At 35.5% G+C, this 16,121-nt stretch overlaps 1 protein-coding gene across 4 annotated transcripts in view; it reads left to right on the top strand.

Annotated features, from left to right (window-relative positions):
* Positions 1–16,121, top strand: part of ST7 (suppression of tumorigenicity 7) — a 320,239-nt gene that overhangs the window by 283,375 nt on the left and 20,743 nt on the right. For 3 of the 4 annotated variants that reach the window (XM_074268213.1, XM_074268216.1, XM_074268215.1), the window contains one exon: positions 13,300–13,450. In XM_074268213.1, coding sequence (XP_074124314.1) covers positions 13,300–13,450 — 151 coding nt within the window. The remainder of the gene's footprint in view (positions 1–13,299; positions 13,451–16,121) is intronic. The other variant, XM_074268214.1, reaches the window with a different exon arrangement.

Raw genomic sequence — 16,121 nt, 5'->3', positions numbered from 1 at the left:
AAAGAAGAAAAAAGAATTCAAGCCAGTGTTTTGGGAAATTTTAAGGAAGGAACACTTTTCTTAATAGGAAAATTATATGTAGTAAGTAGCACCTGAGCTAAACTTTATATTAAATTTAAATTCTCATAGAGGAGAGAAAACGATTCATGGAATAAAGTCAGCATGAATGCATCAAGGTTATATATAGTTTGTTAACTTCAGGGAAAAAAATAGAAACTACAATTTGGCTTGAAGTTTTGAAGAGGAGTAGAATGAAATGTGTTAGGAAAGGTAGATTGGGGCCAAATTTAGAGGTATTTAAATGCCAGCTTAAGGAATTTGCATTTATTCTAGACACATTAAAAACTACATAAATGTTTTGAGTAGGAGCATGACAAGGGCAGGCTTGGGGAAATTATTTTATTAGCTATGTGATGATTAGATTAAAAGATAAGGAGTCTAAAGACAAGGAGATGAGTCAGGAAGCTATTACAGTTGTCAAAGTCAGAAGAGTTGAGGGCCTTTATACCCTAGGGTAGTGATGGAAAGAAGGTGGATGGGTCAGAGAAACATGCAAGTAGGATCAACAGGATATTAGAAACCAATAAGAAGTGAGAGGGGAGAGGTGAAAAAGCCTAAAATGGCTGAAGTAGAGTCCAAGTAGCTGAAACAGTAATGGTATCATAGAAATGATGCAGTTAAGAAGTACCTACTTAGCAGGGAAGATGATGAATTCAGCCTCGGACATAATTGAGTTTGACCTGCTGGGGAATATCAGATACATAGAAGGCAGTTGAAGATATGGGTCTGAGGTTCAGGGAGGATAATTTAGAATTTCCAGATGTGGATTTGGGAAGTATCTGTATTAAGATAATAGGTAATTAAGCTCGTGAGAATATAGAAAAAATTACCATAGGATAGAGTATAGAAGAAAAGAGGACCTTAGGAGAAGGAATACATTTATTGGGGGAGGAAAAGAAAACAAGGACTAAAGCAGACTGGAAAAGAGAGGTCAAGAAGATGGAAGAACTAAAAAACAATAATGTCACAGAAACTCAGAATATTCAAGAACAGAAGGTTATCACATTTCTGAATTCTGTAACATTAATTATTGATCTAGATAATGATAACAATATTTCCTTTTAAGGTTTTTTATTAATTTTATAATTATAACATTTTTTGACAGTACATGAGCATAAGTAATTTTTTTACAACAGTATCCCTTGTACTCCCTTCTGTTCTGAATGTTTCCCCTCCTTCCCTCCACCTCTCCCCTAGATGGCAGGCATTCCCATACATATTAAATATCTTATAGTATATCCTTGGTACAATATATATATGTGCAGAACCAAATTTTGTTGTTGTTATTGTTGCAAAGGAAGAATTGGATTCAGAAGGTAAAAATAACCTGGGGAGAAAAACAAAAAAATGCTCACAGTTTACGCTCATTTCCCAGTGTTTTGTCTCTGGGTGTAGCTGATTCTGTCCATCATTGATCATTTGGAATTGGATTAGCTCTTCTCTATGTTGAAGATATCCACTTCCATCAGACTACATCTTCATATAGTATTGTTGTTGAAGTGTATAATGATCTCCTACTCATTTCACTCAGCATCAGTTGATGTAAGTCTCTCCAAACCTCTCTGTATTCATCCTGTTGGTCATTTCTTATAGAACAATAATATTCCATAACATTCATATACCATAATTTACCCAATCATTCTCCAATTGATGGACATCCATTCATTTTCCAGTTTCTAGCCACTACAAAAAGAGCTGCCACAAACATTTGGCACATACAGGTCCCGTTCCCTTCTTTATAATTTCCTTGGGATATAAGCCCAGTAGTAGCACTGCTGGATCAAAGGGTATGCACAGTTTGATAATTTTTGGGGCATAATTCCAGATTGCTCTCCAGAATGGTTGGATTCTTTCACAACTCCACCAACAATGCATCAGTGTCCCAGTTTTCCCATGTCCCCTCCAACATTCATAATTATTTGTTCCTGTCATCTTAGCGAATCTGACAGGTGTATAGTGGTATCTCAGAGTTGTCTTAATTTGCATTTCTCTGATCAATAGTGATTTGGAACATTCTTTCATATGAGTGGAAATGGTTTCAATTTCATCATCTGAAAATTGTCTGTTCATATCCTTTGACCATTTATCAATTGGAGAATGGCTTGATTTCTTATAAATTAGAGTCAATTCTCTGTATATTTTGGAGATGAGGCCTTTATCAGAACCTTTAACTATAAAAATCTTTTCCCAATTTGTTACTTCCCTTCTAATCTTGTTTGCATTAGTTTTGTTTGTACAAAAGCTTCTTAATTTGATGTAATCAAAATTTTCTATTTTGTGATCAATAACAATCTCTAGTTCTCCTTTGGTCACAAATTCCTTCCTCCTCCACAAGTCTGAAAGGTAAACTATCCTGTGTTCCTCTAATTTATTTATGATCTTGTTCTTTATGCCTAAATCATGGACCCATTTTGATCTTATCTTAGTATGTGGTGTTAAGTATGGGTCCATGCCTAGTTTCTGCCATACTAATTTCCAGTTTTCCCAGCAGTTTTTGTCAAATAATGAATTCTTATCCCAAAAGTTGGGATCTTTGGGTTTGTCAAACACTAGATTGCTATTTTTATTCATTATCTTGTCCTGTGAACCTAACCTATTCCACTGATCAACTAGTCTATTTCTTAGCCAATACCAAATGGTTTTGGTGACTGTTTCTTTATAATATAGTTCTAGATCAGGTACAGCTAGGCCACCTTCATTTAAATTTTTTTTATTACTTCCCTTGAAATTCTCGATCTTTTGTTCTTCCATATGAATTTTGTTGTTATTTTTCTAGGTCATTAAAATAGTTTCTTGGGAGTCTGATTGGTATAGCACTAAATAAATAAATTAGTTTAGGGAGTATTGTCATCTTGTTTTTATTCGCTCGCCCTATCCAAGAGCACTTAATGTCTTTCCAGTTATTTAAATCTGACTTTATTTTTATGGTAAGTGTTTTGTAATTTTGCTCATATAATTCCTGACTTTCCTTTGGTAGATTAGATATATTCCCAAATATTTTATACTATCGAGAGTTATTTCGAATGGAATTTCTCTTTGTATCTCTTGCTGTTGGATTATGTTGGTAATGTATAAAAATGCTGAGGATTTATGTGGATTTATTTTGGATCCTGCAACTTTGCTAAAGTTCTGAATTATTTCTATTAGCTTTTTAGCAGAGTGTTTGGGGTTCTCTAAGTATACCATGATGTCATCTGCAAAGAGCGATAGTTTGATTTTCTCATTTCCTACTCTAATTCCTTGAATCTCTTTCTTGGCTCTTATTGCTGAGGCTAGCGTTTCTAGTACAATATTGAATAGTAATGGTGATAGTGGGCAACCTTGTTTCACTCCTGATCTTACAGGGAAAGGTTCCAGTTTATCGCCATTACATTTGGTGTTTACTGATGGTTTTAAATATATGCTCCTTATTATTTTAAGGAATAGTCCATTTTTTTTCCTATACTCTCAAGCGTTTTTAGTAGGAATGGATGTTGGATTTTATCAAATGCTTTTCCTGCATCTATTGAGATGATCATATGGCTTTTGTTAATTTGGTTATTGATATGGTCGATTATGCTAATAGTTTTCCTATTATTGAACCAGCACTGCAATCCTGGTATAAATCCCACTTGGTCATAGTGTATTATCCTGGGGATGATTTTCTGAAGTCTATTTGCTAATATCTTATTTAAGATTTTAGCATCAATATTCATTAGGGAGATTGGTCTATAATTTTCTTTCTCTGTTTTCAACCTACCTGGTTTAGGTATCAGTACCATGTCTGTGTCATAAAAGGAATTTGGTAGGACTCCTTCAATCCCTATTTTTTCAAATAGTTTATATAGTATTGGAGTGAGTTGTTCTTTAAATGTTTGGTAGAATTCACATGTAAATCCATCTGGTCCTGGGGATTTTTTCTTAGGGAATTGGTTAATAGCTTGTTCTATTTCTTTTTCTGAAATGGGACTATTTCTTCCTCTCTTAATCTGGGCAAGCTATATTTTTTGAAGGTATTCTTCCATTTCACTTAAATTATTGAATTTATTGGCATAAAGTTGGGCAAAGGAGCTCCTAACTATTGTTCTAATTTCCTCTTCATTAGTGGTAAGTTCTCCCTTTTCATTTTTAAGACTATTAATTTGCTTTTCCTCTTTCCTTTTTAAAATCAGATTTACTAAGGGTTTGTCTGTTTTGTTGGTTTTTTCATAGAACCAACTCTTGGTTTTATTAATTAATTCAATAGTTTTTTTTACTTTCAATTTTATTAATCTCACCTTTTATTTTTTGAATTTCAAGTTTCGTATTTGTCTGGGGGTTTTTAATTTGCTCCTTTTCTAGCATTTTTAGTAGTAAGCCCAATCCATTGACGTTCTCTTTCTCTATTTTATACAAGTAGGCCTCTAGAGATACAAAATTTCCCCTTATTACTGCTTTGGCTGTATCCCACACATTTTGGTATGATGTCTCATTATTGTCATTTTCTTGGGTGAAGTTATTAATTATGTCTATGATTTACTGTTTTACCCAATCATTCTTTAGTATGAGATTATTTAGTTTCCAATGATTTTTTGGTCTATTTTCCCCTGGCTTTTTATTGAATGTAATTTTCATTACATTGTGGTCTGAAAAGGATGCATTTACTATTTCTGCCTTACTCTATTTGATTTTGAGGTTTTTATGTTCTAGTATATGATCAATTTTTGTATAGGTTCCATGAACTGCTGAGAAGAAAGTGTACTCCTTTCTGTCTCTATTTAGCTTTCGCCAAAGATCTATCATATCAAACTTTTCTAGTATTCTATTTACCTCTTTGACTTCTTTCTTATTTGTTTTGTGGTTTGATTTATCTAATTCTGAGAGTGCAAGGTTGAGATCTCCCACTATTATAGTTTTGCTATCTATTTCCTCTTGCAGCTCTCTTAATTTCTCTTTTAAGAATTTAGATGCTGCACCACTTGGTGCATATATGTTTAATATTGATACTGCTTCATTATCTATGCTACCCTTTAGCAGGATATAATTCCCTTCCTTATCTCTTTTAATTAGATCAATTTTTGTTTTTGCTTGATCTGAGATGAGGATGGCTACCCTTGCTTTTTTGGCTTCATCTGAAGCATAGTAGATTCTGTTCCACCCTTTTATTTTTAGTTTGAATGTATCACCCTGTTTCAGGTGTGTTTCCTGTAAACAACATATAGTAGGATTCTGGCTTTTAATCCAGTCTGCTAACTGCTTCCTCTTTATGAGGGAGTTTATCCCATTCACATTTATGGTTAGAATGACTTATTGCTTGCCATCCTGTTAACCCCTGCTTATGCTTTTCCCCTTTCTTTCCCTCTTACCTCCCTACCCAGTATTAAACTTGTGAACACCACTTGCTTTTCACAGCCCTCCCTTTTTAATATCCCTCTCCTACCTTAAAGTTCCTCCCCTTATTTTACCCCTTTTCCTCACAATTTCTGTATTTCCTTCCCCTTAGCTTTCTCCTTCCCTCTCACTTTTCAGTGAAGTGGAAGAAGTTTCACCATAAATCGAATGTCTATTGATACACACTATGTTCATCTCCCTCCTTTCTTTATCTCAGATATAATAGGTTACCTTTGCCTCTTCATGAGATGTAGTACCATCACTTTACCCTTTTTTATGATATAATTTCCTTTCCACCTCTGGTTTCTAGGGCAAATTATATATGTGTTCTTTATATATCTTTATGGCAGAAATATAGTTCTCAAGATTTCTTTTCACCTTTTTAGAAATCTTTTGAGTTCTGTATTTGAAGATCAAACATTTTGTGTAGATCTGGTTTTTTCATCAAAAATAGATGGAATTCATTTATTTCGTTAAATGTCCATCTTCTTCCCTAGAAAACGATGCTCATTCTTGCTGGGTAAGTTATTCTTGGCTGCATACCAAGTTCCTTAGCCTTTCGGAATATCATGTTCCAGGCCCTTCGTTCTTTTAATGTGGACGCTGCTAGATCCTGGGTTATCCTTATTGTGGCTCCTCCATATCTGAATGGCTTTTTTTTAGCAGCTTCCAGTATTTTTTCCTTTGTCTGATGGTTCTTGAACTTGGCCACTATATTTCTTGGCGTTTTGATGTTAGCGTCCCTTTCAGTAGGTGATCGATGAATTTTTTCAATGTCTATTTTACCCTCTGTTTCCAAAACGTCTGGGCAGTTCTCTTTGATAATTTCCTCAAAAATGGTGTCCAAGCTCTTTTTTTCCTCCCATTTTTCAGGGAGTCCGATTATTCTCAAATTGTCTCTCCTGGATCTGTTTTCCAGGTCTGTTGTCTTTCTGGTAAGGTACTTGACAGTCTTTTCAATTGTTTCATTTTTCTGGTTTTGCTTGACTACCTCTTGGTTTCTCCTTGAGTCATTCATTTCTACTTGTTCGAGTCTAATTTTCAATGATGTATTTTCTTCACTCATTTTTTTATATCTTTTTGTAATTGTCCAATTGTGTTTTTAAGTGAGTTTTTTTCTTCTATGGAATTTTTTTTCCATTTTATCCATTTTATTTTTTAGAGAGCTGTTTTCTTTCTCCAGCTCTCTAATCCTGTTTTCCTTGGAGTTGTTTACCTTTTTCAGCTCACTAATCCTGTTTCTCAATGATTTGATTTCTTTATCCACTCTGTCTTTGAATGCATGGGATAACTTCTCCAGGCTCTCTTGCCAAGCTTCCCTTTCCTTTTCCCACTTCTCTTCTAGCTCTCTTGTGTGAGAGCCTTTTTGATTTCCTCTATGAGGTTTTTTTGTATTGAAGAGCAGATCACATCCCCCTTAGAGGGTTCCTCTGGAGACAGTCTGCTTTTAGTCTTCCCAGGGTTTGAAGTCTGCTCTCTATCCATGCAGAAGCTGTTAATGGTTAGAGCCCTTTTGAATTTTTTGTTCATTTTGTCAGAGTGGGAATCGAAGAAAACAAATTGACAAGAGAAACAATTGGTCTGTTTCTGGGGGGCAATGAGGCTGGATGGTGTTAACGAGCTTTCTCTACAGACTGAAGGAGACAGCAGCGAGGCACTAACAGAACAGCAATGACTGTACTGAGTCTGCCCTCTGAGGCTTCGAGAACGCACCGAGTCAGTCCAGGTGGAGGTTGGGGGTGGCCGGTCCCGAGAGACTCTAGCTTTCCGGGGTTTTATTCTTCACCTCCGGTGTTTACACCCTCACTGCTGCTCCTGGCTTGCTGCCAAGACGGAGCATCCACACTGGGGCAAAAGCCCTTTCGCAGAAACTGCAGAGATCACACCCCTCCCCCTCCGGTCTGAGCTGTGTGAGCTGCCTGTCTCGCTCTTGCTGCCTGCCCTCAGTCTGCGCCCAGTCTGTTCGACCCTCCCCCGAGCAAACACAGACCTTCTCTGGTGAATTTCAAGGATGTCTTCTCTTGGTGATTATTTGTGGGTTTCTTTCTCGGTCAAGCATTAATTCAGAGGCTTGTCATGAAGTAAGTCCTGAGAGAAAAACGGAGCTCAAGCAGATGTCTGCCTCCCCGCCGCCATCTTGGCCGGAAGTCCCTCCTTTTAAGGTTTAAAAATAATTTGATATAATTTTATGATTTGATTATAACAATCCTGTGAATTCATTACTTTGGTGTTCTTATTACTGTTTTGGAAAAGAAAGAAATGCAACTCTAAAAAATTAGCTGTAGGGGTGAGGAGACAGGGACAGATGAAGAGATATTATGGTGATAAGAGACAAGATTTGCAGACCTTAATGCCTGGAAGGATGTGCTACCCTTAATAAAAAGTAGTTGGTGAGGCAGATGATGAGTTACATTTTGGATATATGTATTGAAATTTCTAGAAGACATCTAATTGATATTCACTAGGAAGTTGATACTGTGAGCTCAATCAGGTCTTCTTTCTGTTACATCACACTGCTGCTCTGTCACCTTGAGATGCTCCCCTTAAATCCCTCCCAGCTTTAACTCCTGTGGTTCTGTCATCTTTCTCTCTAAGGATTCACTTTTCTGATATCTGAGACAGCTAGAAATGGGCGCTTCTAAGTCCTATATAAAAAACCTTGTGGGCCGTGGATTAATTTAGCAAACCGCATATCAAGATTATTTCTTTTATTCTGTAAAATATCCCAAATACATTTTAATCTGATCCAAGTGGTACTTGGAAGTGTTGTGGGCTGCATATATCACACTTCTAGTCTAAGATACAGATTTGACCATACCCACTATTTCTTTCCTTAGTGATAATGAGTTGAAAGATAACTTGATTATTCATCATTGAAGATTGCTAGCAATTCCACTTTGACTGCTATTGTCTTGATTCTACGGTTTACTTTTGGAGAAATAAAATTCTTCAGTGAAGAGAGATCTAAGAATCATATTTTGCTTTTTAGAAGAATAACGTTTTTCAGATGTCTTTTGAGTTCACACCCCTACTCCCACCCCTCATCATTGCATCTTGCTTGAACTTGACTTAATTTGCTGCTGTTATTGTGAAAACCGATGAGAATTTGAAATTAATTTTTTAACATTAGTTACATCGAGGGTGAAGTTAATATAATTTTCTTTTAACTTATTATTATTGAATCATCAGATCTTAGAATAGGAAGACAGCTTAGAGGCAACCTAGTCCAGCCTCCAACCCAATGAAGCAGTCCTTTCTTCTGTGTCCCTGATAGTTGTGAAGAATATTCCATTTCATAACTCTTAGAAATCATCTTAGCTGTAGGTTTTCATTGAAAAAGCTAAAAATAGGTTTTGAAAAGTTGCTTTTTAATCCTTTAAAAATACTGTACTTTAAGAGCAGTGTTACGGTAGTCAACGTCTATAGTAATCTAGTGTTTGATAAACCCAAAGACCAGCTTCCAGAATAAGAAACTCACTATTTGATGAAAATTGCTGGAAAATTGGAAATTAGTATGGCAGAAACTAGGCATTGACTCACCTCTAACACCTTATATACCAAGATAAGGTTGAAATGAGTTCATGATTTAGACATAAAGAGTGATATTAGGAGCAAATCAAAAGAACAAAGGATAGTCTACCTCTCAGATCTGTAAAGTAAGGAATTTATGGCCAAAGAAGAACTAGAGTATGCATATATATACATTATATATGTATGTATGCATAGATATATAGTTATATACATGTATATCTATATATCTATATCTATATATGCATATATATAAAAAGAGTATATACTAGAGTATATTTGGAATGCAAAATGAATAATTTTGATTATATTAAGTTAAAAAGTTTATGTAGAAACAAAACCAATGCAGACAAGATTAGAAGATAAGCAGTAAACTGGGAAAACATTTTTACATTCAAAGGTTCTGATAAAGGCCTCATTTCCAAAATATATAGAGAATTAACTCAAATTTATAAGAATTCAAGCCATTCTGCAATTGATAAATGGTCAAAGGATATGAATAGACAATTTTCAGATGAAGAAATTATAACCATTTCTAATCATACGAAAAAAATGTTCTAAATCACTATTGATCAGAGAAATGTGAATTAAGACAATTCTGAGATACCACTACACACCTCTCAGATTGGCTAAGATGACAGGAACAAATAATGATGAATGTTTGAGGAGATGTGGGAAACTCAGACACTAATACATTGTTGGTAGAATTGTAAACTGATCCATCCATTCTGGAGAGCAATTTGAAACTATACTCAAAAAGTTATCAAACTGTGCATATTCTTTGATCCAGCAGTGTCTCTACTGGGTTTATATCCCAAAGAGATCTTAAAGGGGAAAAGGTCCCACATGTGCAAAAATGTTTGTGGCAGCCCTTTTTGTAGTGGCAAGAACCTTGAAACTGAGTGAATGCCCATCAATTGGAGAATGGCTGAATAAGTTTTTCAACAATGAGATGATTGAAGTCAGTTCCAATGGTCTTATGATGAAGAGAGCCATCTGAACCCAGAAATTGAATGTGGGGACTGAATGTAGATCACAACACAGTATCTTCACTTTTTGTTGTTGTTTGCTTGCATTTTGTTTTCATTCTCATATTTTTCCTTTTTGATCTGACTTTTCTTGTGCAGCATGATAATTGTGGATATATATATATATATATATATATATATATATATATATATATATATATATAAGAATTTTACATGTTTAACATATATTGTGTTACTTGCTGTCTAGGGGAGGGAATTAGGGGAAGGGAGGGAGAAAAATTTTGGAACTTAAGATTTTACAAAGGTGAACATTGATAACTGTCTATGCATATATTTTGAAAATTAAAAGCTTTAAAAAAAAAAGCTGTTTGGGAATCTGGGAAGAAAATGAGAAGAAAAATGGTGGACCAAATAAGTTGGTATGCAAGTCTGTAAGTCTAGCTGGTAGAAGCCAAATAGTTATAGACAGGCAGATATAATTCTCTGATTTTCAAGCCTCAGTTCCTCTAATTGATTTCTGCATAGTTGTGGATAGAGATCTGCCCTCTTCCATTTATTTTTCTCTTGACATGTAAGATGTGAAATGTTGTTCCATGCTTTTCTAATTTGTGTTGCACATGTTGAGAACTGATCGTGCCAGGCATTTTAACTTTAGCCAAAAAATAGCACATTGTTGTTATTAGTCTTCATTATCTGGTTAGGGCCAACACTGTGTTTGGAACTACACAGGAATATAAATCTAATTTATAGACATAGCCTAGTTTAGACATAAAATCCATATGATGAGAAGGAAGTTAGGTTTCCATAGTGTGAACTTGCTTTGGTTAGTTTTATAACATCAGTTTTTTGGGCATAGATCCTAAAATTTGGGGTACAGGGTAATTTGTGAGAAGGGGTGTTATTAGAGACTCAAAAGCATTATTTTTCAAGCAATTTTCTTAAATAAGTAGGCCTTCCCAAATTCTGTTTGGCTTCCAAATTTACATAGCCCTCTTCCCCCATATGTCCCCTTCCTTTAGTGCTCTCCAGTTCACTGGGCTAAAAGAACAGTTGCTTTACATACAGATTCTTATGGAATCATAAAAAAAAAAAAAAAAAAAAAAAACTATTTCCCAAACCAAATGAGACTAGAAAGAAGCAAGGCATAGTTTATTTTTAATTTAGCTTATAAATTTCAGATCTAATTTTTTTTTTAAATTTGAACAAATGAGCTAGTTTTTATTTTTATGTTTGGTCTTTACTTTTACTCTAATGTTTATCCCAGTATAGAGCTGACTCTGGCTTCTCCTAAGCAGGGCCAGCATACTACATTCTCCAGCATTTCCTACCAATCCAATCTGAATTAGTAAACACTGATTAAGCTACATGCAAAGCACTGTGCTAGGTACTGGTGATCCAAAGGAAAAATAGTCCTTGTACTCAACCTTTCTACCAGGGAATTCTAGAGCTATGGCTAGATATCCTACAGACTACCACACCTCATCGGCCACAAGTCCTGCTGTCTACAGCAGAGGCCTTCTTGGGCTCTCAGATGGACAGTCGTTTGAGGAACAGCCCAGCTAAGTATTTGGGACCCCATATGAAGGTATGGCCCAAACATGATCATTGTTTTTGGTTAAAACCACTCGAAAAGACTCTTTATTAAGGCATAGGGGAGAGGGAAGGAAAGGAAGGGTGAAGTTTGGGAGAAAGGGGGAAAGGAAAGGAAGAAGGAATGAAAGAGAAAAAAGGAAGGAAGAGAAGATATAAAGAGAGAAAATGAGGGATAAAAGAGGGAGAGAAAAGGAAGAAAGGAGGGATTTATTGAATACCTCCTATATTCCTAGAACTGTGCTAGGTGCTTTACAATATTCTCTCATTTGATTCTTACAGTGATCCTTTAAGGTACTGTTATTTTCCATTTTACAGTTGTGGAAACGAAGGCAGACAAGGAAACCTAAGTTGTGGAATATAATAAAATATATAATTACATACATATATAAATAGTTAACTAGTTATATACATATTATTATACTGTAATTAGTTAATTAACTAATTACTAAATAACTAATCCTAAAGAAAAAAGACTACACAGCTAGTAGGTTTTAGGTCAAATTTGAATTCAGGCTACTGGGGTCATGCCCAGCCCTTTATCCGTTATCTTACATAACTTCCAGAGTTGTGATGTGTGTAAATAAAGGAATTTTTTTTGGTCAATTTTATCACTAATTTGTCAATCAATCACTAATTGATTAAATCACTGTGGGTACAGTGATAAAAACTGGAATTGGGGGGAGTTAAGTTGGTCTTAATGTTAGAATCAAATTCTTAATTGAATTCCAACCATTACATAGCATTGCATTCCCTTCAGTGAAATTCTTTTGCCTGTTTTCAAAACAGAAGGATTAAGAAGAACTAAAAAGTCCTTTGGATTTGACTGCTAAAAGAATATTGATAACCTTGACAAAAGAAGGTTCAGCAATTAAAAGTCTAATAATTAAGGCTTGAAAGTCTAGCTGGAGGTAATTATGGAGTGATTATTGATAACCATGAGTTTGGCAATGAAAGATAGGGGAGATATAGAATGAGAGCTAAAGGAAATAAAATCAAGAGAAAAGTAGAGGGGGGGAGGTGAATTCTTAAGTAGAGCCCAAGTATATTTGTAGGCAGCAGAGAAGGAACCAGTGAATGGGAACATATTAATGATGAAAGAAGGGCTGATTAATCAAAAGGTAAAACCTCAGAGAAGAAATGAGCAGGAGCACAAGTAAAGGAACTACTCTGATAATTTGAAGGTCCATGTCTTTTCTCAGGATGAGAGAATGAATCAAAATGGTAATAGGCTTTTTTTATGGTCTCAGTTTTTCCTGTAAAGTAGGATATGAGACAAAGAAGCAAGATGGAATCACCAGCAGTATAATGACCGCTCAGGATCCTTCTCTTTGGCAGACCCATGTGGTTCAAATCAATTGCCGTCTTGTTTTAGTATAAGTCTCTTTAAAGTGGTTTGTTTTATCATAAGACACTTAAGTTTATATATGGCCATTTTACATGGTTTTGTCCTGGTTACAGAATTAAATGTGTACCTATAATTGCACCAAACTTAATCTCTCTTTTTATAGTGACAGAATCCAATTATTCTTTTGATCAGAGAATCTGCCTGAAATTCTCTGTAGCCCCCGCTATGGGAGACTTCTACAACATTAACCATCTGCCAGTAAGCTTTGGAAGGGCTGAATATTTCAATAATTGCCTTCAAATGTCCTAATGAGATTTCAGGTTTAATGAAATCTCATGAATAGTACTTTGGGGAAATTGATCTTTCTGTGTACATTGTTGAATTCCAAATTACTGTATATTAACACATCTGTCTCTTGCCTTTTTTTTTTTTCAGTACCTACTAGAAATGAAAAGCTTAATTCTACCCCCAGAACATATTCTGAAGAGAGGAGACAGCGAAGCAATAGCCTATGCTTTCTTTCATCTTCAGCACTGGAAGAGGGTGGAGGGGGCTTTGAATCTTTTACATTGTACGTGGGAAGGCAGTAAGTAATATTCTTTCTTTGAAACATTTTCCTTAAAAAAGAACATGAAAAGATATTAAACCTGTTTTGCCCAAAGTGCTTATGATGAATGTTGAAAATTTGCATTTATATAACTCCTTTCATCTATGATCTCCAATCACTTTATAGACATTTAATTAATTAGACTCACAGTTCCCCAACTGGGATGAATATTATTGTGATAATGCAATCTTTAAAGAGAGAAGAGAAGTTCATACAATCATGAAGATGAAAGCTTTTATCACCATTTCTTTGCAAACATACATTTGAAGCCTAAGAAGCTTTTGTCTCTACACAGTAATATGTGTTAGAGAGGGGTGGTGTGGGTGTGTACATGTACACTCTCTTTGTATACAGGTTTTCCTAGGTAATACACCAAACACCACCAGTTTTCCTTTCTCACAGCTAGGCTAGCGAGTTCCAAAAAGCAGAAGAGGTACTCATACACAAGCAGTATACATTTCCTCCATTCAGTAAATTTTTATTGAACTGTTCTAAGAGACTGAAAATGGGGATGCAGAAAGAAGGTCCTTAATCCTTGACTTTTGTAATCTCACTGGGTAAGGAAAGGCATACACATATGAAAATTAAATAAAAGACTGCTTAAGTGTCTTATAAATAATACCCTCCCCCCCATAACATGGAGTGGATATGGCTAAGAGCTTTATAGGATGAGAAGACATGAATAAGTTGGGAAGGTTCCACTGTTAAATTACCACATCAAGGGATTTATCACAGATCCAGCCAAGTATTCATGGACAGGCAGTAAGTCCTTAGGGCACCAAGAGGATGGAAAAGTGAATGTGCTCTGTAGCCTGAAATGAGAATCTATAATGGTGTCAGGGAAACAAGTAGTACATGTTTTAATGGGAGATTAGATTAGAAAGGTAAGTGAAGGCCACTTTACAGAGTCTCGTATGGCAGGGTGGGAAGGTTTTTACATTACCAAATAAGCAACAGAGTCAGGATTTTGAGCAAAGGAGTGGAGAGTCTGAAAGTCTGTATTTCTGTCCAAACTCTGCTTATTAGCTGTGTGACTAAAATAAGTTACTTCATCTGTAAAATGATAATAAAAGCTCATAAGAATTTATGGGGTTCCTTTTTTTTTTTTTTTCTGAGGCAATTGGGGTTAAGTGACTTGCCCAGGCTCACACAGCTAGGAAGTGTTAAGTGTTTGAGATTAGATTTGAACTCAGGTTCTCCTGACTTCAGGGCTCTATCCCCTGCACCACCTAGCTATCCCTAACTTATAGTGTTCTTATAAAAAAATGGTGTTGTAACCTTTAAATGGTTTTGATATGTGAATTGCTATTGAAGTGGTGCATTTATTAAATACATATAAACATACCAAGTAGATTTCAATACACAGAAGTCACAAGTGTGCTATTCAAAATAATCTGGGAAAAGTCATGTGATACAATTATTGAATCATTGTTATTTCATTGTTTTCATTGGAAAAATGTTGTGTTCTTTAATGAAATTTAAATATTCTTTCAGTGTGGTTTTTTTCCCTCTGGGTTGTGTGTGTGTGCATGCGCACATGTGTGCTCAGTCTTCTTTGGTTCTTCCCCTTTCTTGTCCTCTCCTCGTGCTCCAATAATGGAAGGAAAGAAGGAAAACATAAGGTCCTAAAGGGCTAAAACTGTTTTGTTTTTTGTCTTTGCATTCGCTGTGTGTGTGAGAGAGAGAGAGACAGAGAGGGACAGAGAGACAGAGAGAGAGACAGAGAGGGACAGAGAGAGAGACAGAGAGGGACAGAGAGAGAGAGAGGGAGAGAGAGAAAGAGAGAGAGAGAGAGAGAAAGAGAGAGAGAGAGAGAGAGGGAGGGAGAGAGATGTGTTTCCATGCCCCTAATAGTTGCTAAACAAATGTTTGTTGAATCAAAATTAAGAAAACATTTTTGAAAGGGTATTAGAGGGTAAATTGGCAGGCCTAGGGCACAAGCAACTTAAGTCTTCTTTTTCTTTCCATCAGATATTAGAATAGACTAGTAAGAAAAGACTTCCCTTGGAGAGCTAATATTATCTAGTTACATAATTTACTTCCAGGATTTGAGGGTTGTTGATTTTATTGTTGGTTCCCCTCCCCCCCATAATATATTCCAGGTGTGTTATTCAATCCCAGAAAGTACACCTGGTCTTATGACATGTGTGAGTGTATAAATGTTTCCATCTGGTTGTAGATCTATTATTGTATATATTTGAGAAAGAAAAATACAGACAAGAAGTTATATGAGGAAAAAGGGGGGAAAAAAAGGAATTCTGACCCATCAAACCATATATCAGACAGATTATAGAAGGAACAAAAAAAAAAAAAGCCAGATACAGCATATAAATTCTAGAAACCTAAATAAATAATTAAAGTACATAGTGCCAAATAGTGGCCTTGCTTTAGGGAATCTTGGAACTTTGATGGTGGTAGGACAGTGAGATACAATGATCTGATATTACAAACTACAGAAAAGTAGAGAGAGATGTGGGAAGGATTGTGTAATTAGGGATGATTTAAATAGGAATAAAATTTAAATACTGTAGTAAAAGGTTGATACAACATAGTTCCAAAATAAAAAGATAACAAAAGACCACCAAACCAAGATTCAGTTATCATCTCTATGCAGATGACTAAAATCTGTTAGTCCAGCCCCAGCTTTTCT

The sequence above is a fragment of the Sminthopsis crassicaudata genome, chromosome 5 (genome assembly GCF_048593235.1).
Source record: "Sminthopsis crassicaudata isolate SCR6 chromosome 5, ASM4859323v1, whole genome shotgun sequence".
Taxonomy (NCBI): domain Eukaryota; kingdom Metazoa; phylum Chordata; class Mammalia; order Dasyuromorphia; family Dasyuridae; genus Sminthopsis; species Sminthopsis crassicaudata.
Note: the sequence above shows the minus strand (reverse complement) of the source record. Positions and strands in the feature narration are given on the sequence as shown.